Here is a 26,062-nt window from a genome sequence, read left to right as displayed (position 1 = left end):
ACTCCCTCTTCCACTCCCACATCTCCAGGTGCACTGGGCAGGTCGTTACCAAGCAAATGTAATTATGAGCTGGCTGGGTTTAGCATTGTATATAACACAAAGCGGATTTGCTCTAAATCGAGGCTATCCCAAAAACAGGCCTGCACCCATTGCGTACAAGCTTGGGTGTCTGAATTGCTGTCTATGTCACTGGGTCCTTTTTTGTTCCATCTTGTAATAACAGTGTCATAACAACAACCACAACAGCAGGCCTATTGATAATATAACATATATCAAATAACAATAACAAATAGCAGCACTACAATAAAAAAACTACCACATATAATTTAATAGTCAATAAGTAAAAAGTGTATACAATTTATAATATAACTGATAAAAACTTGAAGGATGTATATAAAGATTTTAAAACTGATCATTTCCATCCCATACTATTTATTATGTTTTTTTCAATTCCCTTATACTACTGGGCCAACTCCTCAGTCACCTTCAGTTTTTAAGTTTGTGTTTATAGACTACATATATCCACATGCTTCATGTGTCCATCTCACTTTGTATAAATTAGTAAATAGGTCCTGTTTCCATGGCCAGACACTGAGCCCCGCAGGCCTTCCACACTGTTTATCTGCACAGCCAGAGAAAGAAAGTCACTCAACCAAACTGTAGCAAACATGACAGCAGGGCTGCCACAGTCTCCATTGTCCCTCAGCTAAGTGTCTCTGTATTTGTATTTATTTTTGTTGGCCTGAAATTCTCCCCAAAGTGGCTAAACATTTGGGTCAACATTCGTTATCCGTCCCCTCCATGCTGCTGTTGATATATTTTGTTCTCATTTGGAGCTGTTGGAACAGCCAACATCCTTCAAATCCTTCATGCTGTTGTGTGTTTCTCTTATTTTCAGCACTAAATAATGGCCTCTTATCTGGAACAAACATGCTCACTTGTGGTTGAGTCAGGGCTTCAATCTGAGCCAATATCCATTTCTTAATGTACATCCACTTCCCCTCTCCGGGCTGTTCAGGTCTCTCCGCACCTCTCCTGCTGGTCCAACAACAATATGAGGGCAGGCAAGTGATAAATAGCCTCTGAATTTCTGCCCAAATATTAAATTGGGAGGGTAAATAGATGAACCAAACTAAAAACTGGCTAATAAAAACTGGCTAAGCTAACTTGCTAGCATTGGTTAGCTAGATAAATTAATGTTAGCTTTTAACACAGTTTCCCCTTGTTTCCTTTTAACAAACCCAAAAGGTTGATGTAATGTTAACATTAGGCCTACAGATTTTAAGATAGTGAAATTATTATTATTAGTGTTGATGTTTTGGTAGGCTAGCATAGCTTCCTTAGATTGGGAAACACACACACAAGCTAGCTTAAGTAAGCCTTATCATGCAGTCTTAAAGACTGTTTGCTAAAAACACCAGATATGTTGTAGGCTAACTTTAGTAAAAAAAAAACTAAAAAAACTCAGAGTTCAAGTATCTTATGTGCAAAAACAGTTTTTACATCCTCATGAGTGCATGCATTTTTTTTATATCTAACTCAGACCTTGTTTTTTTTTGTAAGGGTCCTTGAGACAGTGATAACTAAACTGAATGTCTTCACACAAGAAAAGTTAAATAATTGTGTTCTAAATTATCTTAAGACTAAGCTGCAATTTTCTTATCCCTGCATTATAGATTCAATATTGGGTCCTTGTTCTATTTTTTTCTCTGAGGGTAGGGTTTGATTTTCCCCCTAAAAGACCAACAGGTTTTTTTTTTTACACCACACATTTTGTTGGGTTTGTTTGTGGGGTCAGTTTGAGGTCTCTTGATTTGTGCCTGCTGCATCATTGACATGAATTACTGGGACACTTTAATGGAACCAAATATGTCTGCCAAAATGCCTGTTCATTGGCTTGGTTGTGGCCCTTATTGTCCATGCAACGGCACAGTACATTGGTGCAAACATTACACACAACAAAAGGCCTCTATGGGTTCATTGAGTGCTTGTAAACTATGTGTATACTAGTATGTAATCAACTAAACATGGATATTTAATGTGAGTAGTTTCAACATGATTGGTTGTTAAACACTTAGAGTCTTCAACTCTGAGGCTGCGATGTCAAAGGTGACCACCCAATGCCCCCCCCTTACTGACCCTTGTTTCTGCATCAGCAACCCCTGACCTGTCAACCCCGTGTTTCCCCCTAGTTGGTCCCATCTCCCATGGCGCCGTTTCCAGATCTGTAGAAAAAGTGTTAAGAGATTGTTCATAAGAACGAGATAAGATTTAAGTACGACACCTTTAGTATTATACGTAAACACAAGTTGACATATATTTCATCAGTTATACTGCTTCATTCCCAAGCACTAGTGTCTGACCTCGGGCCCAGTTCAATGTCCTCATTGTTTTTATTTCTCAAGACAAAAGTCCCCATGATTCCTGTAATTGTTCAGCAGGAGATAACACAGGAAAAGGAGAGGATGTAATCCTGCGAATCTGAACAGCTTGCAGATAAATACGACAGTTATTCACTTGTTTTGTGACATTTTTGAAAATAACTTTCACTTTTTGTTGTTGGTGTTTGGAGGACAAACCTTTCCTTTCCTGAACAGTAATATTGGACACACACAGTAATAGATTTCCCTATCTGTTCTTTTTTTGGCCTTTGACATTACCAGCTGAACCGCCACAGCTGAGCCTGAATGCCGCCTCATGCTGTCTCCTTACTGAGTAAAATTACTCCTCAAACCTAAAAAGAGCCTAGTACGAGAACTGTACAGACCTTCCTCTAAAAACCTGGTTGTTGACTAATGACTGCTGATGAGTATTTAATGTTCTTAACAGGTTTTTACTTGCAAGATATAACCTGACAGGTTACTTAAAGGTGTGTAATGTGCAGACAGTGGTTAATGACATAACTGTCAGCAACATTGTTTATCAGAATAGATTGTCAGATTTCAGTGCTTTGTTGTTTTCAGTTTGTGGATTCAGCCCAAAATTCACCTTCATCATTTTTGCTGCGACATGACAATTTATCAAGAGGAGGTCAGAGCACCTCCAATAATTATCAGCTCTGTTCTTTCTCTTCATGGTCTCCCTGCGAGCATTAGTGTGTGTGTCGCATGTGGGAGTGTAAACTTGTCTAAGATGTGTTTTATTGCGCCGGGCGGTGAGGGCAGTGGATGTGGTAGTCGACAGGCAGCAGTTACGCCTTTTCCTCTGGACTCCTTCACTGTTCCTTCCACAGCCGCTGCGGTCCAACCCTGTTTCCGACCTATGCTGAGTACACACTGACACACACGCAGAATAAACACACAATTAGGCAGACGTGATTGCACATGTACACTCCTGCACATGCAAAAAAAAAAAAACATAACGCCCTGTTAATCTCTTTAAGATCCAGGCGTACATGAGTCAAAATCAACTTATGAGCAGTTATTTTAGACTGACAATATTTACAAAATGCTGTCCAGACTTTTCCTTCATACTTACACTTAAATTAAGTGTGTATTGTACCTTGAAATGAGACCCAGTTTCCGCAATATTTCTACAACTCTGAGTGTCATATAAACAGGATATGTACAGAGGAAAACGTCAGGGTGGGAAAGACAGAGGCAGGCCAAGATTGGAGGTAAACTGTTGAAAAAACTGCATGAACAAATAATTGTACAGAATGGAGAATCCCTATGTGGGGAAAGGGCAAATAAACACATCCAAATGAAAAAAGGACTCCATGCCGGACCGCATTACCCATGCATTGTGGCTGTAAGTCAAAACAGGTGATGGTGGGTTAGATTGAATATTAAACACAAACACATCACAGTTCAGAAACCCTTCTCTGTGCTGCTAGTGCTTATTATTATTATTATGAAGCTTATCTCCTCAAAGTTGGTCTAATCCTTTATTGTGGCATAGTGTGCAGTTACATAACTTGGATCTGCATCAATAAGACAGAGAGGCAAAAGTTCTCACACACAGAGGAAGACCCCGGTAAGATGGTCATGACGTCAACCTGTAATGCGCACAGGTGCAATAAGTCGAGTTCAAACACATAAGCTTCTCCTTTAGCCGCTTATTCGAAAAAAGGGCAAGTGGAGACCTTTGGTTTTTAGGGTGAACAGTGGCGTATTGTACCCTGAGCCTGGTGATTTCTACACCCCAGTGGTGACCTTCTTTCCGGACAAAATGTTCCCCTCACCATGGCTGACTCACAAGGTACGGCTGATTATTACGCAACCAGTGTGGAGGAGAGAGGCTACAAGAGGGGAGTGTGGTTTGTAATGGATGATCCATTTTTCTGTATAAAGGGTCTCACAAAGTGGATGACTTCTGCGTGAGAATGCGTGGGACACAACACAAGTCCTATTTGCACAAGGCTGGCCACAGGTCAATTATGCTGTAACTATCAGTGGTGGGGAAAGCTGTTTGAATGATGTGGAGGGGCCAAGAGAGAAAGCAAAAGAGGCAGAAACTGGCAAGTGAATGGTTTGAAACACAGAGGAGGTCATATAGAACAGATGGGGGTTTGTTTTTAGGAAACAGGGTGTGTAAGTACATAAGGCCCATTGAGCTACGTAAATGTCTCTACCTGTATATCAACTGAAATCACAGTGGCTTTAATCCCTATACAGCATATAATCATAAGGTTCACTCTGGCAGCTTATTCTTAATTTCAAGGATGTAAGTTTCCACCTCAACATAATCTTAAACAAACAAAATGAAGGGGCAACAACAAGTGTTCTGTTTACAGTGGACAAAGAGGAGAGAAACGTCATGTTGGAGAACTTCCAACAATAACTCAAATCTTAGCAAGTGTATTTTGGGTCATTTCTAGAAGTAAAAGAAAAATCATTTTTGATACGTCCACATCTTATTTCAAGATGGTACAAGCAAAGAACGAGGCCTGAAATGCTTGCAATGAGTAAAAAAAAAAGCTGCCAATGCAGTTTTACTCGATGTCTTTATCTTTATTAGATCTTATTACTTACATTTTATTTCAAGACACTCAAGTACATTTTTGTTGCTGCATTGTAAGCTATTTTTACTCGTTATAAGCAATTCATAGCTCATATTTTGTGATTTTTTTTACAATGAAATAAGACATTAATCTGGATTTATACATGTGAACTGGGTTAACATAAAGTGTAATGAGATCATTTCTAGAAATGAGACAAATACACTTGCTAACATTTCATTAGTGCCATGTTAGTTTCATTTTGAATTAGACAAATAAAACAATGAAAGGCCTTCAAATAGATGATGAATCCCTACACAATTGAGTTAATGACATCATAAAACAAACTGAAGATAAGACACGGGGATAACTTTTTAATGCAGACTCCAAGTGGTTTAACAAGCAAGTGAACGCAAACGTCACGCTAATAAAATAAATTAAAACAAGCCTGGAGAAAAGAGTGGTGAGCTGAAAAAGAAACAAAAAAAGTAATAAAGGACTTGAAAGCTGAGTTGTTTTAAAATGCTAGTGATTGTGCTCATTTTCAAGCTGCCTGGTCTAAAGCAGCACACTGGTTCACAGAGGGTAAAATACAACAACAACAACAACAACAACAACGACATCAGAAAAAAACAACACACACATCCACGTAAGCAAACAGGAGGGCCTCTCAGATAGTCCAGGACCCAAGCCAGCCAGGGGGAGCCTCGTCTAATCCCCTCCTACCCCAGACATCCCGTCTCTGGGATTGCAAACCACTCGATGCCCCCTCAGGTGGATCTAAATGAGATCTGGCAAAGCTGGGATCAGTGGAGTTTTCCATCCAAGGAGACTTTTTAACCTAGGGGATTTAGTCTAAACCCTGGGAGAAGGCATATATTCACCTTTAAATTTCTCTGCTACATCTCCAGTGACCTCCTTAAAATGTGAATGGCGAAAGAGTTTGACCAAAAAGGCACCACTCTCCTGGAAAAGGGGGAAGTTTAGGGGAGAAGCTTGGGAAGCTGCGTTATGGTGACTAGGTTTTCAGTTCATAAAGATTCCAAGGCGGTGAATAAAAGCAAGAATCGGGGTTGGAGAGGGTGTCACTCAGCCGGTTGTAATTGATAGGAAAGAGTGACAGCTGCTGTCATGCGAGGTTTTACCAGGTCCCCCTGCACTGCCACTCTCGAGGAAGGAGAGATGCAGGGAAAAGAGGTTGAGCAGGGTGAGCTGAGAGGGGTCAGGGGAGTCAGAGGGATGACAGGTGATGAATGCAGAGATTTAAAGGAGGCACCAGACAGGCCCCGACACCTTCACTGCAAGCTCCAGTCCTGACCTGTTCCTGCTCTCTGACACTGATGGACACAGAAACAGACAGGGTTAAAGTATTAAGTAACTTTGTTGTATGTCTGTTTTTTACCCCCACCTGTGCCAAATGACAGATTAGCATTAAAAGGTAACTTCAAACAAAAGAGAACAGTTTATAAGAGTGCATTTTTCTGCATATTTGTGTTGTTCAGACACAACTTCCAACCGCAAAATGTGTGGCTATAAAACATCAGTCGGCACCTGACATATGTCTTAAATAAAGGCCAGGAGCATGAATCAAACTGCTAGTACCCGGTGATTAACCTGGTGTGCAGCTAGAAGTCTAACATGTACCTCTACGACTGTCTTTAGAGTTTCTCACAATGTGCACTTACTCTTAGTACACTTCAATTATGTGACAACTCAACTCTGACAAAATAGGGACTGTTATTCTCCACATCCCACTGATCTTAAAGCTGCTAACATACAAATGTGACTCATCTGCCTCTTACTGCGTTAGTGTGTCAACAGTCTCAAAGGTATACTGTATGTCGGCTTACACTGCAAAAGCAAAGATGCTCTTTAGGAAATGCCTTCTCTCTCTATTTCTTTTTTTTTCTGACAGTCTGACAGGGGGATAGATATGGATATTTGCTTTGCTGCAGGTAATCGGGCAAAGCAATAAAGAGTTGCACTCACACAGACATGGTGGTCGTCTTCTTTTTCTGTCTCTGATTTCATCTAAAGCTTTGTCACGTTTATTTTATAATAAGTTTAGCTGTTAACTGGATTTTTTTTTCTCATACTTGCTTTCTGTGTGAAATACAAAGCTCCAGAACAAATTCAAAAAGTTCCCAATCTGCTTCCTCTTTTCTATACAAGCTGAAATAATAATATATACTACTATATACTATGGAAGAGTATTTCTTTATAAGATGCTATGTCAATGCAGCACTAAGTGCAGTTCTTTAAAGCTCCAGTTTCTCGTTATGTCTATTTCCGCGCCCCCTTGTGGACAAAATGGTACCTCTTCGCTGATTTTATCCTGGTCATGTGTATGTGTTTACTGATGAAAAATCATCAGTAAACACCATCGTTCTTTTAACAGTCAAACATTTGAATCATTGTGATTCGTGCTCTGGAAAATCTAAACAAAAAGTCTGTTTGTGTAGCGTTGAGGAACTCACTTCCTCTATAACACCTATACTCACTGGAAGTGGTTACGAGCATTAGAAATGTCTATCAGTGTTGTCGCTGATGATCTTGTTTGTAATTGAAGTTCATAAAAGGACGTCAGTATTAATTTCAGTTAGTTTCATAAACAGATAAAAACTCCAGGATCTTGAACTTATAATCATAATTTTGGTTTTGCAATGTCAACACCAGAAAGTGAAATTTAACTGCAAAAATCTCACTTTCCGGCACATTAGGAAATGGAATAAACCCTTTTTTCTGTTGGTTCCCTGAAGGCCCGGTTTATAAATTCTATTACACAGCTACAAAGAAATTGATCAGCAGGCCTAAAACTGTAGATGTATACTGAGATACTTTTCCATGATGGCTGTTCCAGATGTGTGTGAGAAAGAGAAAATATAAACTATAATACTACTAATATAAAGACACAACAGGATTTCCTTTATGAGTCACTGAATTGGCTTAAGCATTAAACTAATGAACAAAATATCTCCCTGTGTATCCCAAAGCAACCCCATTCAAGTTTCTAGGAAAGCCATCCAAAACATGACAAATAATGTGGGTCATCAATTTGAATTGGATCTTATCCTAAAATAAATGGGCTGAAATAATTTAGGCTACTCATTTGGTAGCAGAATATGACCCAGCAATTAAACAGCAACAACAAACTCCCAGCATCTCCAGGCTATGCTGAGATTTTAATAGCGACCGGTCTAAATTGACCTGTGAGTGAATGAACCTCTTGCTCTCACGTGCTTCCGAAAATAGATTGTGTGAAAGCAGGGTCTGTTATGGAGGGCTGTTGGCGACCCTTTAGGCAGGAGAAGATGTGGTCGCCCCGACTGCGTTCCTGGTGACTGTAGCCTGCACAAAGATAAAGCATGTCAGATGCAATTGCCATGGACACAAAGTGCCCATGACATCATTTTGTGCACAAGTGACCGCAAAGCAGTGTGAAGAGTGAAGAGAGCAAAGTGTGGAAGAGTACACAAACCCTGCACCCTATGCATGCTTTGAGCACACAGAGCAAAGCCAATATGGGCAATGATGTCAACCATTTTCCCATAGTGAGACCATGGGGGGAAAAAAAAGAGCCCCCTTTTCAACATCTTCAGGGCAGAATGGCACGTTAATGACTGTCACTTTGTGGGCCACGTCCGTCAAACTATAAGGTCAGCATGAATGAACTGAACAGATTCATTAGTTGGAGAGATAAAGGGCAAAGCAAGGGAGAAAATGAGTGCCTGTTTTGCCTATAATTTTAATGGATATCATCAAAGATGTGCATTCAAACTGTTAGGTTACTCAATATTGAGCCTATGGTTTGTTTCTGACAAAAATGAGAAAGAGCTCAAACATAGTGGCAACAACTATCACTTTTTTAATACAACACAATATCAAAACATGACCAAAGAAATGATTGTGTGACTTCAGATCAGGTAGTAGATAAAATAAGTTCGGACCCTACAAAAAACAAAAAAACATGTAACGCAAAATTCAGTTTGAACCATAGACTGTAAATATCAGGTTTGAACCCACTTCTCAGAAGGTCCAGAGAGGTGCAGAAATCCTCCATATAGTTTACAGAGGTTGCCCTCTGTTGGTGATTATGAATATTGCACAGAGGCCCATAAACTGTTCTGCAATGGCTGAATCATGATATATATATATATATATACATATATATATATATATATATATATATATATGTATATACATATATATATATATATATATATACATATAGTTGTTTTAAGTCACAATAAATGTGATGGGTAATAAGGTTTGAAATGCACCTATAATGGTTTACCTGAATGTTGCTTTTCAATAAAAATGTCTATACATTTTGGAAACAATTTTATTGAAAATACTGCTCATCCTATCAATCAAATAAAGAAATATATTACCCAACCTCAGTACCAAGTACTGTCTTCTGAGTTATGTTCTATTTAATGAATCTGTCCCTGGCCTATAAAGTCCCTACTGCTTAATGAAGAAACACAAGATGTGCATGTTCCCTTTAGAAAACAGTATATGCAGCAATAAAGGCCTACATTATGCTTTTCGTGATCATTTTTCTTACATTCCTTTTGCTGATTGTAAATAAGAATGATACATTAACTTAAGCTTAAAGCTATTCATTTATTATTAAATTATGATAATTATTATTTCAAATTTTAGGTTTAATTGAAATAAACATGAGAAAATAATAACCTATTTATGAGATAACCTAAGACTCAAGTTAAAATGAACCAACATTTTGGTAGAATATTCAACTAAATTATGTGGTAGGCCTCTAAATAACCCAGCAGTATAGTTACAATTAACCACGGTTTGGGTTGAATATTTGACCCATTCGCTTGGGTTAAACAGGTAACCCATCTTTGTGGGTTAAATTAACTCATCGTTTAGTTGGTCCTTATTTGACCCAGCGATGTAGTTATAAACTACCCAGTTTGGGTGTTTCTAACCCAGCATTTTAGTGTACCTATTTGTATTAGTTTGGACGTCTTTCATCAACATGCAATGTGAAGCACGGAAGAAAATCCATAGTCCTGTATTCTAAAGTGTTCAGGTGTGCACTCAGTGTGTCAAAGGGTGTAACCTCCTTTTTTTTTTTTTTACATAAAGTAGGCCTAGGCCCTCAAATACAAAAATTAGGTCTGCATTAAAGCTAGTATCCTGCTTAAGTTTCCTTATTATCATTCAACCAAATGCTTATCCTGTTTCATTTATTTGATCACTTACATATAGACTGCACTGCATGTATGACGGACATACCTGATGCCATGTTGAAAATAATATGAACACATAATCACATGAATCTGAGAGGCATCGATCCTCTTTTTTTTAAAGAACACCCCTCACCTGATATGGTTTGCACTAAGTCTCTCTGCGCCAATGTATTCATCCGCGCATTGCCATTTGTAATCGGTTATTATTTTAGCTGTGAAACTCATAACGCTAGTTGAATAGGTAACAGTAATTTTACTTGAAATATCATCCTTTAAATTAAATATTTTTTTAGAGTATACAACAGCTATTGAAATTTAACACACGTATCCTTGCAATGGTGTTTTGTGGGTCTACTTTCTCTAAAAACAAATAGTTCCACCCACTTCGCCATTTTATGTTCCACAGTCGCTTTGTTGCAGGGAACCAGCGTGATCCACAAAACAACAGCGGAGCTCAGAGCGGTTCTAAGATTGAGATTGCAACGTGTTTAGCAAATTTACTACTGTCCCGCTGTATTCATACTAATGCAGGAAGTCGACTAAAACGCCGTGCAGTGTCGCGGGAAATCAAAGATTAGGTTAGCTACTTAGCTTCCCTGGCAACGTGTTTGCTGGTCGCAGCCGCCAAAAGGCACCGAACATTTTCTCTCTCACACTGTTACGACCAGGAGACACATTGACGACCACGGTGAAAGACACCAAGACTGAGGAGATGGCGACCTCAGTGGGAAACGTGGCTGACAGCACAGGTTGGTTGTTATTATTCAGCTAACACTATAAAATGATGTAGTCCTGAAGATGAGAAGGTTTTTTTTTTCTGTCTAGTGAATTCCATGTGATTAAACTCTTTATCAAAACGTGTAATACTAACACTGATGATTTAAGTTAACCTACTGTAATCAACGACACATTTCAGAAGCGTTGAGACACGTTATGATTCTGCTGGTTCAGGATTGCGTTTGGAGCTAATGGTAGCGTCAAGTTAGCATCTTTTGTAGTCCTTGGCTTGTAGTCCTTCTTCTGTGGTTTTCGGTCGAACAGGTCGATTTGAAGCAGCTGAAGTCACCGTGACGTTTACCTGTGGACTATGCACTGCCGTGTCCATTAGTCCTTTTATCGTACGGGTTGGCTTATTGCTAACATTAGCTTATCCTAGCCTCTGTTGGTTAGCCCGAGTGAGAACAAGATGTCTCTGTATGTCACAGTTGACAAAAATGGCCTCCCTTGCAAAAACTACACATCACCTTTTTGATTATGATAGCCGTCATTACTTCTTGCCAGTGGCATTGATGTAAAAAAAAAAGAAGAGGGGCCTGCATCGTCCTGGCCTTGCAGACATGCTCAAGGTTAACGTAAGGACTTGATATTTGGATGTTATAGAAGTCTGTTGCTTAAGAGCTGCTCCTGGAAGTGTTAAGGTGTCACGTTTAGTGATTGTTGTTGCCTCGCGCCTGACTGTTAACAAGAGTAACAGGTCTAGGTGCGTTATGTAACAGACACTACCCATCCTGCACACATACAACCATTATGACGTCATGATCACGGATGGATGGATGGACCTGATTTGCAAGGATCTTACTGTGTGCTCTGGCGTTATGATATCAGTTCAACTGGGTGTGCTGTATGTTAATCATTTTGTGTGTAAGCCATTAGACTTCCTCCAGACAGCTGTATGAGAACATGCATGCCTTGACTGTCTTTTAATGTTGACTATGCCACACCCTGAATAAATTGACTGAAGTGACACTGTAGGTCCATCTGAATTTTACTGGATAAGTTTTAAAGAAGGACGATACGATTGAGATGATGCACATAATTACTTACCATGTTAGCTTTTAAAGTCCAAGAGAATGTCCGATATTAAACTTAAAAATAAAATGTTAAGTTGTTTCCTCATACCTTGTTTGGTGAGGCTTTAAAGTATTTACACACGACTCATTACTGCTGTACTGTCGAGCTTTTGATTCATCTTTTTATAACATTTGAGAATTCAATGTGGGGGCTAAGATATCTGCCAGTGTATCATCTTCAATCCTCATGTTCAGTGTTTCATCTTGTGCATTTAATTTTTTGTTTTTTCACCTGTCACCGGAAATCTAGTTCAGTAGAAAATAAAATCACACGCACATAATTTTTTTACTGTTTCACAAAAAATAAGCTGTGTTTCAGTAACACTTTGAAACTGCAAGGACCAAGAGTCAGATTTAGAATATTCTTCACTCATGGGCAAGTTCATCACAGCCTCACATTTATTCTTACTTAACTTATTTTCTAAACCAAAATTAGTCATTTTAACCTAACTGTGAGCCCCAAGTGTTAAAATTTGGGTTGTAGAATTCCTTCATTTTTGTCATGATTACAACCTTTCCCTAAATAATCACATTAGTCATTTTCTGATGTGTTCTAATTTAAAGTAATAATTCAGCATTAGCCACATCACTTTATCTATTTTTAGTTTTCATTTGTCTGCTTTAAGTTCTTCCATCACCTCTAACATGTTGTTTCCCCACGTTCTTGGGCTGTGTTGGTGCTCCAGAACCGACAAAACGTATTCTTTCCTTCCAAGGGTTGGCTGAACTGGCGCACCGGGAGTATCAGTCAGGGGACTTTGAGGCAGCTGAACGCCACTGCATGCAGCTATGGAGGCAGGAGCCTGATAACACAGGCGTACTGCTGCTCCTGTCCTCCATCCACTTCCAATGCCGAAGACTTGACAGGTGAGGTGGGGTGGGGGGGGGCTGACAACGTGCACTGAGCTTGTGGTGTGGAGGTGTCAGGAGAATAAAGGGTCTTCTTTGACATTCAGTGCACACAGCTGGTTTCGGCAGTCAAATGCAACAACTGTGCTGTCTTAAAGACAATCATGTCACTAATTTATAATCTCAGTCTCTCCTCTCTTGATCCTAACAGTCTTTTGGTGGTGGTTAAACCCTTTCTTTACAGGTGCCACGGTGGAGGTTACAGGTTTTTCAAGACACATACTTAAACATTTGATCTTCTTCACTGTTTTTTATTTTTGTTTCTAATCTTTCATTAAACCCAACGATGCAGTCTAATCCAAAGCAATTTGAATCAGTGTTTCCCCTAGGTTTATCATGGAGTTGGAGTTGAATGGGTGTGGGGGGGGGGGGATTTCACTTTGTCACCTGACTTCCACAAATCAAAGATGGTTTTATTTATATTTACTTTTTTGAAATTACAGTACATTATTTAATAAAGTTGAAAATAGACAGACAAATCCTAAAAACGGAAAAAGCGAGCGGACCTGCTGAACGCGGAGCTAACTCAAACAAAAACGCAACCTCGCTATGAATGACTGAGCAGAGCAATCGTTTAGGACAGCTAAACTCTGTGAATAACATGTTTGCCATACTACTCGGTTACTGCTATAAAACAGAAAATGTGCAACCTAATGAAAGAATATAACAAGTAGTTACGATGATGCCATTTTGTTGCGTGATCCTAAATACTTAATCTTACTAATCTTCAACCATAGACGGTCATAGCATAGCCTTCATCTTGTTGATCAGATTGCCCTGGTCAATGCAAACCAGTTTGGCTTAGAGTATACTTCCAGCCTGTTAATTACTAGGGTATAATGGAATTATCCATATCATAAAGATATTATCTTGTTGTGTGTTAAGATATGCACTAATTGAAACAGTTATCCCCTTTTCACGACCTGTTCCTGACGGCTGCCTCACCTTTGTGCAACGAGGCAACAATGAGAGCCACTCTTTCCCCAACTGACCAGTCACACTCATTCTGGCCCTACAGGTCTGCTCACTTCAGCACCTTGGCCATCAAACAGAACCCAATGCTGGCAGAGGCCTACTCCAACCTGGGAAACGTGTACAAAGAGCGAGGGCAACTGCAGGAGGCCATCGAGCATTATCGTCATGCACTGAGACTGAAGCCAGATTTCATAGATGGATACATCAACTTGGCAGCAGCTCTGGTGGCCGCAGGGGACATGGAGGGAGCAGTGCAGGCTTATGTATCTGCCTTACAGTATAACCCTGTAAGTTCCCTGACCTAGTTAAAATCCCTCATCAGTAACAAACAAGATGAGAAATTAATGTTATAACAAACATTTTTGTACTTAGGTCCTTGATCTCCAGTGAATTCTGTCATTAAAAAAAAATGTGTGTTTTTTGTTTTTAGGATCTTTACTGTGTGCGCAGTGACTTGGGCAACTTGCTTAAAGCCCTTGGGCGTTTGGAAGAGGCCAAGGTATGTTACACCGAGATGGCGTTTGTTTAGATGTCTTGTTCGTCTTTTTGTGTGTCTCCCCCCATAAAAGGCCATAGATGGTATTTCTTCTCCCCCTTTTTTGAGATTTTGCAGCCAATTTAAGTATTTTCCCTTCAACCCCCTTAGCCAAGTGAAAGTAGCTGTTTCTCCTTTCTTTTGGAGTTGTACTTCTGACTCCTAACATACTAAAAATCTTTTTTGATGCATTGGACTTCATCGAGATTTCTATATTGAAATAGATATGTTTTTTAAGCATAGTTCACTTTAAAAAAAAAATCCCCTCATTGTGTATCATTCTAAGTCCAAAAGTCCTCTGTGTTACCTCGACCTTTTGGCCAGAGGTCAGCCCCTCCCCTTTCAGGAAGAAAGGCTGAAGTTTATAATTTGAAATGATAAATCTGTATAGTCACTTGTGGACCTCGGCCCATGCATTTTCATACAGTTGACTTTGGAGGGAAAATGCTGGCTCGGTCTTTGAAGAATATATGAACTGATGAGACTCTAGTTTATTTTGCAGTGCAAAAGATAAGATGGCTTCTAACCTCACTGCTGTACTCCAGATTATTATTAAGCAGTTACTGCCTGTATGGGTGATTTATTTTTGAAAGTATTATGCTTCCCCTTGTAATTCAATACCTTGTGTCCATTTTAGAGGGGGGGGTTCCCAGGGTTGGGGGGGAATTGTAAATGTGGAGTTGTCCCACTGGTTACAGGCCATCTTATATTGTGCTTTGGGGGGTTTAAGGAGTGGGGAGGAGCATCAGGGAGTCACAATCTCCCCTGCTCTGTCGCTCCACCCCCCGCGCGCTCGCTAAGGATAGGTGGAGTGCGCGCGCTCAGAGTTGTCTTCCTGACCAGTTGGGGCCCAAACACACCCAGACAGAGCTTATTATTGACACGCTCATTGGTTTGATGTTTTACTGTTGTCGATAATAGAAATATTGTCGATACTGAAAAAAACAAACAAGCTGGTTGTCTTTTGATAACCACTGCCGTTGAACACGGCATCAAACTGTAGGTTTAGGACCACTCATTCTTTAAGGTCCTTAAAATGGTCCCAAGTCTTATCAGGCAGACAGCTCCCATACTGCACTCCACCGCCTGCGTCAGATGCTGGGTCAGAAAAACAGATGCACGCGCAGCAACAGTGATGACCTCTTCATTTCAGAGCTGTGGAGGCTTCTAGATACAAATAATTACACCACAGACTTCTCTCCCTATCTCATTGGCCAGGATTCAAGAAAGCAGGCCAGGATAAAGAAATCAAAGCTTTAAACTATCTCATGAATATGGTCCAAGATAAAGAAAAGCAATGATTGACACTTGTAACCTTTTTGTTTTAAATATGTAACAATATTCCCAAAGTAATGGGATCAGTTCATTTGGGCAAGATCAAGCCAGTAACTGCCCTCCGGTAGTTTAATATGAAAACTAAACTCAAGGACATCTGCATCCTATCAAACTGATAAGCTGAACATATCAAAGCCTTTCTTCCCTCCCAGTTACGCTCAGAGCATTTTTTTGTTTTCTTTCAAATGAAACATTCATCGCATGAATGAAAACAGGAATATTTTTTGATGTTTGTTGTGATTTGGAAGAAGCTGTTTTATTTCCATAGTAAGAAAACAATATATTGTTTGAAAACTCTTACTAACGATCTTGTTTTCTGATTTTGTCTCTTTTGGTTTTTCCACAACTGATATTGTTATTTAGAAGGTTTCAGGTGGGTGACACTATTCCTGCGTAGGTGCCTGGCGGAAAGGAACACTAGGGCAGCCTCAGTCCTCTCCTCTTCTTCCAGCCAGCTGCGGCCACCACTCTGACAAAGTCCAAAAATATGGTAACGGGTTTGTAACTGCCAACAAAAGAAAAACCACCTCACTTCATGCTTGAGCTCCTCTGTCTTGTGGCTTCCTTTTGAAGACCAACAGAAACAAAAAAGTAACTAAACAAATGACAGTAAGCATTTCTTAAAAAATATGCTATACTAATTACGCAGTTCTGTATTAAATAAAAAGAAACTTGGATTTGGAAGCAATAATCCTGAAAATCAAGTAAGACAAGTAAACCCTCTAACTCTTACATGTTGTTTATTTTTCCTATTTTGTTTTGTTTTTCCTTCTTTATTTGGAGTTGCAGCGTTCTGATGATGCAGATATTGCGCTGTGAGTCTGCAGTAGCGCATGGGCTGCGCAGCGATTTCTCCAAGAAACCGAAACAGCGGAAAGCGCAAGCATGCGACACCCACTCCCCTCAATCCCTTTGGCCTGTTGGTTGCTGACCTCTCCCCGCTCAAAAACCAGCCTCGCTACCGAATGCTTCCACGTCTCAGAAATAATTGGCTTTTTAAAAATCATTCAGAGCAAAACCATTACATTAATGTCTGTTCATTGGCTGTTTATCTCCAAATGCCCCACGTCTTAGAAAGACAGTGAAGCTGGTGGTTCATCCATCAGTCCCTCACAATACCCCCTTTCCCCTGAGATCCTCTGTGGGAGCTGAGCGTGTGCCAGTCTGGTGTTGCAGGTGTTCTGCCAGGGGTTGTTGGTCTGCAGCTGTCTCATCTGGCCATTTAGCGGGCGCAGCAGCGAATATAATGATCTTTGCTAGGAGCAAGGTCATGCAAGCGGCATTATGGTGCATTGTTGTGGTGGTGTGGCAGCAGACAACCCACCACACGCTCGCGTTTGTTGCGCATGCATTACAGGGACCATCACTTGCACGAACCGTCGAGCATCCTAGGTTGTGAGATAATATGCAAAACAAACTATACAGCATATCTGATGTTTGTTTGTTTTAGATTTTATGATTTTATTTTTAGGTGTTAAAAGTGTAGTTGGCAGCAGTGTACATTATATGGTAAGCACTACATTCAGTGAATGTGGTAATAACTGAAGGATGAGGGCGTTCGTGTGGGTATTGGTTGGATCCGCGCAGCGTAGGAAAAAGCAATGCAGCTTAGCGCGGCAGAGTTTTGCGCATACGAGCCCATACTGTAGACTCACTTTTTGCCATGATGGAGTATAGTTACTAATTTTACTTTCTCTGCCCTTTTTGTTTTTTCTTACTTTTATTCTCAATCTTCTATTTTTTATTTTATTTTACAATCCCTGCCCTCCCCACCCCTCTACAAACTCTTCCTCTCCCGCTCTACCTCCTCTCCTCCTTTCCTGTGGTTTTTCATTATGAACCCACCAAAGGCTTGTTACCTGAAAGCCATAGAGACTCAACCCAACTTTGCAGTGGCTTGGAGCAACCTGGGCTGTGTGTTTAATGCCCAAGGAGAGATTTGGCTGGCCATACATCATTTTGAAAAGGTCAGTTGTTTATTTTTGCAGCTGTCTTCAATCCTATGTTCTGTCTCAGTTTTTTTTTTTAAAGCTTTATTTCATTTTCAGGCTGTGACTCTGGACCCAAATTTCCTTGACGCATACATCAATTTAGGAAATGTTTTGAAAGAAGCTCGGATCTTTGACAGGTGAGTCCAACCTCTGATATAGTCAATAGAACAATACTCTCATATAATCTTTTACTTAAAACGCCACCCTACCACACCTACAATGGAATTTCAAACGAGTTACTTTGTCATCTCCATTACTCCTTTGTCTAAGGGGATCTTGAAGCTGTGTTTTAACCTGACATTGTTAGGCAGTATAGGTTTGCTACACCCATACACAGAAATGAGGGGGGAGAAATGGAGTAGAGCAGAGTGTTGGTGATGACGATTGCCAACCCCATTAAAAAGCCCCTAAAATCTGCCTAAATCTTAGCAGATTCACAATGTGTTGATATTCTGGTCTCTTTACTCTCTTCACTTTGTCAATCAAGAAGGCCAATTGTAATACTGAAATACTGTTTTTGTAGAGGATAACATCAGTATCTCTGTAATGAAGTATATGAATACCTACATCCATATATGGTGTACCATTTCCACCCCCTGGACATTTGTGGTATTTCTGGTTGAACATACAAAATCCATCTGAGGAGCATGTTATTGATGGTACACCACTTTCAATTATTCAATTATTCAGTATAGTTTAAAGCTAAAAATATTTTCTCTATATACATTAAACACCATATTGTTGCCATTTTCTTGCTAAACTGTACTTTTGCTGGCAGCTTTGGTGTCCTTCTCAGAAAATCATCTTGAGAAAATGTCCGGTTTGTTTGTCTCACCCCAATAGTGAAGTGAAATATCTGCCCTTGGCTGCACCTACAGAGCCATCATTATGATCAGGGCTGTAGGGAAACTGTTGAAACAGTGTTTTTATATTCTGCAGTAAATCTGTAACTGTACAATTATCGGATGTAAAATGTACAATTATGCCATTGCACTAAAGACTTGATCTCGAGCATAACTTTCTCTTGTGTTTTCAGAGCTGTGGCTGGATACCTGAGAGCCCTCAGTCTAAGCCCCAACCATGCAGTTGTCCATGGAAACCTGGCCTGTGTCTACTATGAACAAGGCCTCATCGACCTTGCTATTGACACCTACCGTCGAGCTATTGAATTGCAGCCCCACTTCCCGGACGCCTACTGTAATTTGGCAAATGCCCTGAAGGAGAAAGGCAATGTAAGACAAGACTTTGTGTTCATTTATTCTCTGTAGAGACAACCTTGGATAATCAAATGCATGAATAATAATTTAACTCAGAAAAGTCCCCAAATAGCAGCCAGATTTCAACCTTTAATATAATTCTGTCAATCCCAGGTTTCAGAAGCAGAAGAGTGCTACAACACAGCCTTGCGGTTGTGTCCAACACACGCAGACTCCCTTAACAACTTGGCCAATATTAAACGTGAACAGGGCAACATTGAAGAGGCAGTTCAGCTCTATAGGAAAGCACTGGAGGTGAGTAAAGAGTTTCCTGTATTTAATATTTTTCTGTATGAAAAGCCCTGTTAAACAGAAAATAATGATTTCTTTTTAATGTGAGCATGGCTCGCCTGTACCATTCTTCTAATCAACTATACATTTTTTTCCATTAGGTGTTCCCTGAGTTTGCAGCAGCTCACTCCAACCTGGCCAGTGTCCTGCAGCAACAAGGCAAACTCCAGGAGGCCCTCATGCACTACAAGGAGGCCATCAGGTTTGTCTAACTTTAACCAAACCTTTACTGCAACGCTGCATTTTCAGGTTCAAACATATCTTCTGTTCATTAACAATTCCCATGGTTAACACTGACACCTGCCAGAATGTCACATGACATCATTTAGTCAAGTCCTGTTGTTGTGCATTCGATAAAAGAGTTTTCCCTTTTTTTTTTTCTTTTTTAGAATCAGCCCCACATTTGCTGATGCCTACTCCAACATGGGCAATACACTGAAGGAAATGCAAGACGTACAGGGAGCGCTCCAATGCTACACTCGTGCCATCCAGATCAACCCTGCCTTTGCTGATGCTCACAGCAATTTGGCTTCCATCCACAAGGTAGGAACTAATCTTAAATTAGATTGTGGTCCTTAACTTTCTTTATTCCTTGCCGTCACAATGATTGACTGTAATCAGATTTGTGTCGCATCAAGTAGGACCTGATGGAGCGCCGCTGTTTGAGATGTAGTGACCCACATCTCAAACAGCAGAAGCCATTTAAATTATTTTTGTTAATTCATTTTTTTTTTTTACTTTGACATATCTATAAACGGTTGCATTTGGTCGATTACAAAGTGAGAATGTCATGCTGGTCCTGATTCCATGTTGTTTTTACTTACAGGATTCTGGTAACATCCCAGAAGCCATTGCATCATACCGTACAGCCTTGAAACTCAAGCCTGACTTCCCTGATGCTTACTGCAACCTAGCCCACTGTCTGCAGGTTAATATTGTTTTTTATCTAAAATTCACAATGCTTGTAATACATCGTTCATTTTTGCTGTTGTTGAATTACAAGAAAACTTCTAAAACTCCTGTCTCTCTTGCAGATTGTGTGTGACTGGACAGATTATGACGAGCGAATGAAGAAGCTTGTTAGCATCGTGGCAGACCAGCTGGATAAGAACCGCTTGCCATCAGTGCACCCACACCACAGCATGCTGTACCCACTCTCTCATGGCTTCCGCAAGGCTATTGCTGAACGCCATGGAAACCTTTGCCTGGACAAGGTACACGCACTGATCAAAGCAAGTAACCTTTAATTATTTTTGGTGGGAATGGAAGGTGGCTGGTGATGGCAGTGGCTGTCTGCAGGGATATGGGGAAGGTAAGGGATGGGCAAGATGCTAGGTATTTTTTAACTTTACAGAAAAGGGTGACAGCTGCTGGTGGATGGGTTGCTTGTGGGGATTGAGGATATGGTGCAAGTTTAAATATAGCTTTAGATAAATCATTGGTTATTCTTTATGGCTGAAATGTTAGTTAAGTGGAACAACAATTTTGCTCTCATGCTGTAGTTGTAACATTATAATACTGCTTACTCCACAGATTAATGCACTGCACAAACCTGCTTTCGAGCATCCGAAGGATCTGAAGGCCAGCGGTGGACGTCTGCGTGTTGGTTACGTCAGCTCTGACTTTGGCAACCACCCTACTTCCCACCTGATGCAGTCAATTCCTGGAATGCACAATCCAGAGAAATTTGAGGTAGGTCATATATTAATGTTGCAATGTAATTGTAGAAATTAAAAGTTGACCTGAATTTTATGTCGTCCTCATTACAATGTGAGGTCAGTATCTAATACAAGTGATTCAATACAACACAGTGTTGAACTTTCTCTTTTATTTTCTCAGGTGTTCTGCTATGCACTCAGCCCTGATGATAGCACCAACTTCCGTGTAAAGGTGGTAGCCGAAGCTCATCATTTCACAGACCTGTCACAGGTAAATATTTTTTACTGTTAAGTCTTTTCATATTTACTGCCCTCTAACCTTTAATGATGCATCTTTAAACTGACTGATCATTTTTATTGAAGTAATTTATATGCACATTTAAAAATAAACCCCCTTCCTCTCTCTATTTCAGATTCCTTGCAATGGTAAGGCAGCTGATCGTATTCACCAGGATGGAATCCACATTCTGGTCAACATGAACGGTTACACCAAGGGAGCCCGAAATGAGCTGTTTGCCCTCCGTCCTGCTCCCATTCAGGTGACGTTGTGATTTAAGATTAAATTCAAAGTGACCTGTGCAAAGATTTAAGCTCCATAAGTAATGAAATTACCTCATTTTATGGTGGTATGCATGAAACGAAGAATATACAAGTAATTGTTTCCTCCTGCTCAACAGACCATGTGGCTGGGTTACCCTGGGACCAGCGGGGCTCCCTTCATGGACTACATAGTCTCCGACAAAGAGACGTCTCCCTTTGAAGTAGCTGAGCAGTATTCTGAGAAACTGGCCTACATGCCCCACACCTTCTTCATTGGAGACCATGCCAACATGTTCCCTCACCTTAAGGTTTGTTCATCCTTCCACTGTCTCGTTAAATGAGGAACAAAAAAATATGCAACACTATTATATTTGATATGTGTATTAATGACCGTTGTTTTCTTTTTGAATCCCAGAAAAAGGCGGTGATTGATTTCAAGTCAAATGGACACATCTTTGACAACCGAATTGTTCTCAATGGTATTGATCTGAAGGCCTTCTTGGACAGTCTGCCTGATGTTAAAGTGATAAAGGTGAGTCAGGAATCCTTTTTTTTTTAACGGGGTCTTTTCCTTTGGTCGTTTTTTGTTGTATTGACAGTGCTTGGATTTTTTTACATCACATTTACTCTGATTCACAATAATGTAAAACAAAACAATTATTGAGTGATGTTTGAGAGATAATCTTTTAACATCTGCTGGGTTCGACAGATTTCTGTGGTGAAACAATCAAAATAAATACAAATACAAGCTACACAGTGGAAAATATATTATTGTACAATTTAAGATGAAACTGTCTGTTTCTAGATGAAGTGTGACAACAACCAGGAAGCTGCTGGAGACACCAACGGAGCTCTATCCATGCCTGTGATCCCAATGAACACAGCAGCTGAAGCAATCATTAACATGATCAACCAAGGCCAAATCCAAGTCACAATCAATGGCTTCACTGTCAGCAACGGCCTGGCCACCACACAGGTAAGTGTTATTCAGACGAACATAAAATGCAGAAACCGGGGCGATAGCAGCAAGTGAATTTGGCTTATGCTTTTTCAGATCACAGATTTGGTTGTAGTCTCCAAGACTCTGACCTTACAGGTATGAGGTTTTCATGAATGTAAGGTGGAGGCGCAGAACTGTTGGTTAATGATTGGTTCGGGTTAATGATGGCACTATGGATTGGCACTAATTTATTATCTGTAGACTCGGCACAATCAAGTGGTTCTAATAGTCGAGACAAATCACACTCTTCAGAGACAAAGCATTGAGGCTACTGCTTTTCTAAACAGCTGTTTGTCATCAATTTTAGATCAACAACAAAGCTGCCACTGGAGAGGAGATGCCTCGCACAATCGTAGTGACAACACGCTCCCAGTATGGTCTGCCAGAGGACTCCATCGTCTACTGCAACTTCAACCAGCTCTACAAGATTGACCCCCCTACTCTTCAGATGTGGGCCAATGTAAGTTCAATGGATTGCCTATAAGAACTGCTTGGAGGTTTCCTTCAACAACTCAACTGTAAATCCTTTTTTCCTATGTCTCTTCAAAATCCTTTTTTAATTTTTTTAATTTTATTGAGTACACAGATAAAACATACAACTTCAGGAGATGCTTTTCAGTTACACTTGTCCATTTTCTCATGAAATCCTAACATGCCATTTTACCAAACAACTACACATCCATATCCATCCATGTATACACACTCCCTTTCCTTCATACTTACATTAGATAGACATGAACTTACATGCATACATATAACCACACATATGACAGCCTTCACATCTTTTTTCAATCCTTTTTCCTTCTGCAAACATATTGGTAATTTGCTATACAATAGACAAGTGCATTTAAAGTAAAATACATTAATTAAATTTGATGTTTTCCATGATGAAAACATTTTTTAATCTGTCTCCACTGAGTTATGTTGGAAGGCTGTGGTTTCAGCCAGGATGCTGTTATTGTTTTCTTTGCTATTAATAGCAAAATTCTAAGCAAGGAAATCAAGTCTCTGTCCATGTTGGTATCAGGAGCTATACCTAAAATAAAGAGTGAAGGATCCAAGATTACCGTGATGCCCAGAATCTGATTTATTTCTTTTTGTACATTTTTCCAAAAGTCTACAACTTTTGGGCAGTCCCAAAAAATGTGTGTAAAATCCCCCACTAGTCCACATCCCCTCCAGCACAACTCAGAAGTACTGCTGTATTTTGAGGTGGTGGATGGGGTGTTAAAGTATCGCATTTTGACTTTCCAGTTAAACTCCCTCCACATTGGACTGTTTGTTAATTTTTGTCCCCCTTTGAATGATTCCTCCCATTGTTAATCTCTTTATTATAATGTGTGTTTCTAGTTCCAATTTTTCTTTAACCCTCATCTTGTAATGCTTTATACATTTTTGAAATTTCTAAATCCATTTTTAACCTCTGCATTCTCTGCAGATCCTGAAGCGTGTGCCCAACAGCGTGTTGTGGCTTCTTCGCTTCCCTGCAGTGGGCGAGCCCAACATCCAGCAGTACGCTCAGAACATGGGTCTGCCTGGCTCTCGCATCATCTTCTCTCCTGTGGCCCCTAAAGAGGAGCATGTTAGAAGAGGCCAACTGGCTGATGTGTGCCTGGACACTCCGCTCTGTAACGGTCACACCACAGGCATGGACGTCCTCTGGGCTGGAACACCCATGGTCACCATGCCAGGTTAGGACACCAGGTTATCAAGTGACTGACTTATAATCTCTGATCATTAATAGAATGAAAAACATTTTTTGTCAGCTTCACTGTAAAATATTTTCATGTGTCGGGCTGAATTTAAATAAAAGCTGCTTTTTAATTTTAACCACTTCTTTGTCAAGGTGAGACCCTTGCCTCCCGTGTTGCCGCCTCACAACTGAGATGTCTGGGCTGCCCGGAGCTGATAGCCCTGAGTCGCCAGGACTACGAGGACATCGCAGTAAAACTGGGCTCTGACATGGAATTGTAAGTCAATTGATCTAAATTATTTTGTGTTATTCATGTTGACTGTGAAACCTGACCATTTTGTCTCCTTCAGCCTGAAGATGGTGAGAGCCCGTGTTTGGAAGCAGCGAATCTGCAGCCCTCTTTTCAACACCAAGCAGTACACAATGGACCTGGAGAGGCTCTATCTGCAGATGTGGGACCACCATAGCAAAGGCAACAAGCCAGAGCACATGGTCCAAACAGTAGAGGCCAGTGAAAATGCCTGAGCTGGAAGCATGCTTAGTTATTTTTCCTTCCACCCACACCATATCGAACCATCCTCGTCCCCTTTTTTTTTTTTTTAAACCATTTTCTGCCCCATAGTCTGGAATGGTCAGTTTTCTCACCAACCCTCTTCCTCAATGAACGTCTCCATGTCTCTCTTTAAATGGAACTCTTTATATGTGAAGGAGCCAACAGATGTACACATCAGTCCACCGACACATGCACCAGTGCATCACACACCTGCATTTCTTGAGCCAGATAGAGCCTTTCAGGTTGATAATCTGAGACTCTAAAAAACAGTTTATTTGGTGAGCATGAGAGGATTGCGAGTACCTGCTTACCCCTTCACTTCTTGGATCAGTGGATTTCTTTTTGCTTGTCAGTGTATATAAGACTTATTGCAGCTTTTGGAGAGAATGCCCAGCAGTCATTATTTGTTGATCTATTTATAAATGGATTAAGAGTGTTGTGTGTTTTAAAAGGACAATGTTGCACCATAAAAATTGTAACTGACTTTAAGTTTCATCAGCTTTAACATGCAAGTGTAAAACATAGGTTGTGACTGCTCTTTAGTTTGTCTTAAGCTGTTATTAAATTACTGCAATGAATAGATTTGCAAGTTCTAAGAAAAATGGTCTATGAAGACATCTACCCCCCCACACCAAATGCCAACTTTTAATTGATTTTGTTGTCAATCAAGGAATATGTTAAGTAGCTGTCAATGTGTTTGATGTCACACTAAGATAATTGGACAAAGGAGCGTCAACTCATTGGATAGGGCCGATAATGCTCTTTAGATATCAGAGCTGTTCACAAGAAAAGATCTTGTTTTTTGTTTTTTTAAATCACTGAAACCAGGAACGGCCTAGGTAAGTATTTTCTATGCGTTTTTCTTTTTGTATTGTCTGATAACTGTATGCTGTCAACAATGCCACAAGGTTCAAGATACTATAAAAAAATAAAGAGATGAAAAACTCTGTACTCTTCCATTGCACTCAGTTGATTTGTTCATAAGTAAAACAATAAAGACTTAAAGCAAGCGGCCTGTGCTAATTGTTTTCAAGATGACTACGAATTTGTAAGAAATCTGAAGGTGATTTCCAGTGGATTTTGTGCAGACTACATTTAGAGATTGTGTCAGGTTTGATTTTACGGGTGCAGCACAGATCAGTACTCTGGCTACCAAATGTTATTGATTTGCCGTTACTCGCATTCTAGTGAGTAAATCACCAATCAAGTCTCAAATCAATTAAAATGTGAAAAAGTCCTGTCTTCATTAGTTTTTTTCAGCTTTTTAACGTAAAAAGTGCAAATGCGGCATTTGTATATCAGACTGAGGGAATTATTC

The 26,062-nt window shown here is 40.1% G+C and overlaps 1 protein-coding gene across 8 annotated transcripts; it reads left to right on the top strand.

Moving 5' to 3' along the window:
* The first annotated feature begins 10,705 nt into the window (after nt 1–10,705).
* Nucleotides 10,706–25,691, top strand: ogt.1 (O-linked N-acetylglucosamine (GlcNAc) transferase, tandem duplicate 1). Of its 8 annotated transcripts, none has more exons than XM_061047748.1 (23): nt 10,706–10,907; nt 12,725–12,875; nt 13,936–14,179; nt 14,323–14,391; nt 17,613–17,729; nt 17,811–17,890; nt 18,790–18,985; nt 19,124–19,264; nt 19,402–19,502; nt 19,690–19,843; nt 20,127–20,228; nt 20,335–20,514; nt 20,834–20,992; nt 21,140–21,229; nt 21,372–21,497; nt 21,636–21,806; nt 21,914–22,030; nt 22,304–22,474; nt 22,553–22,594; nt 22,806–22,958; nt 23,937–24,189; nt 24,345–24,468; nt 24,542–25,691. In XM_061047748.1, exons 1-23 carry the CDS (start codon nt 10,871–10,873, stop codon nt 24,714–24,716), a joined length of 3,153 nt encoding a protein of 1,050 aa, XP_060903731.1. In that variant the 5' UTR covers nt 10,706–10,870; the 3' UTR covers nt 24,717–25,691. The 8 variants fall into 8 exon arrangements, with proteins under 8 accessions (XP_060903731.1, XP_060903729.1, XP_060903728.1 ...); XM_061047746.1 differs by having other exon boundaries at nt 20,335–20,532; XM_061047745.1 differs by having other exon boundaries at nt 12,695–12,875.
* Nucleotides 25,692–26,062: the final 371 nt, after the last annotated feature.

The sequence above is a fragment of the Labrus mixtus genome, chromosome 10 (assembly GCF_963584025.1).
Source record: "Labrus mixtus chromosome 10, fLabMix1.1, whole genome shotgun sequence".
NCBI classification, from domain to species: Eukaryota; Metazoa; Chordata; class Actinopteri; order Labriformes; family Labridae; genus Labrus; species Labrus mixtus.
The sequence above is the reverse complement of the archived record's forward strand: the minus strand, read 5'-3'. Positions and strand labels throughout refer to the sequence as shown.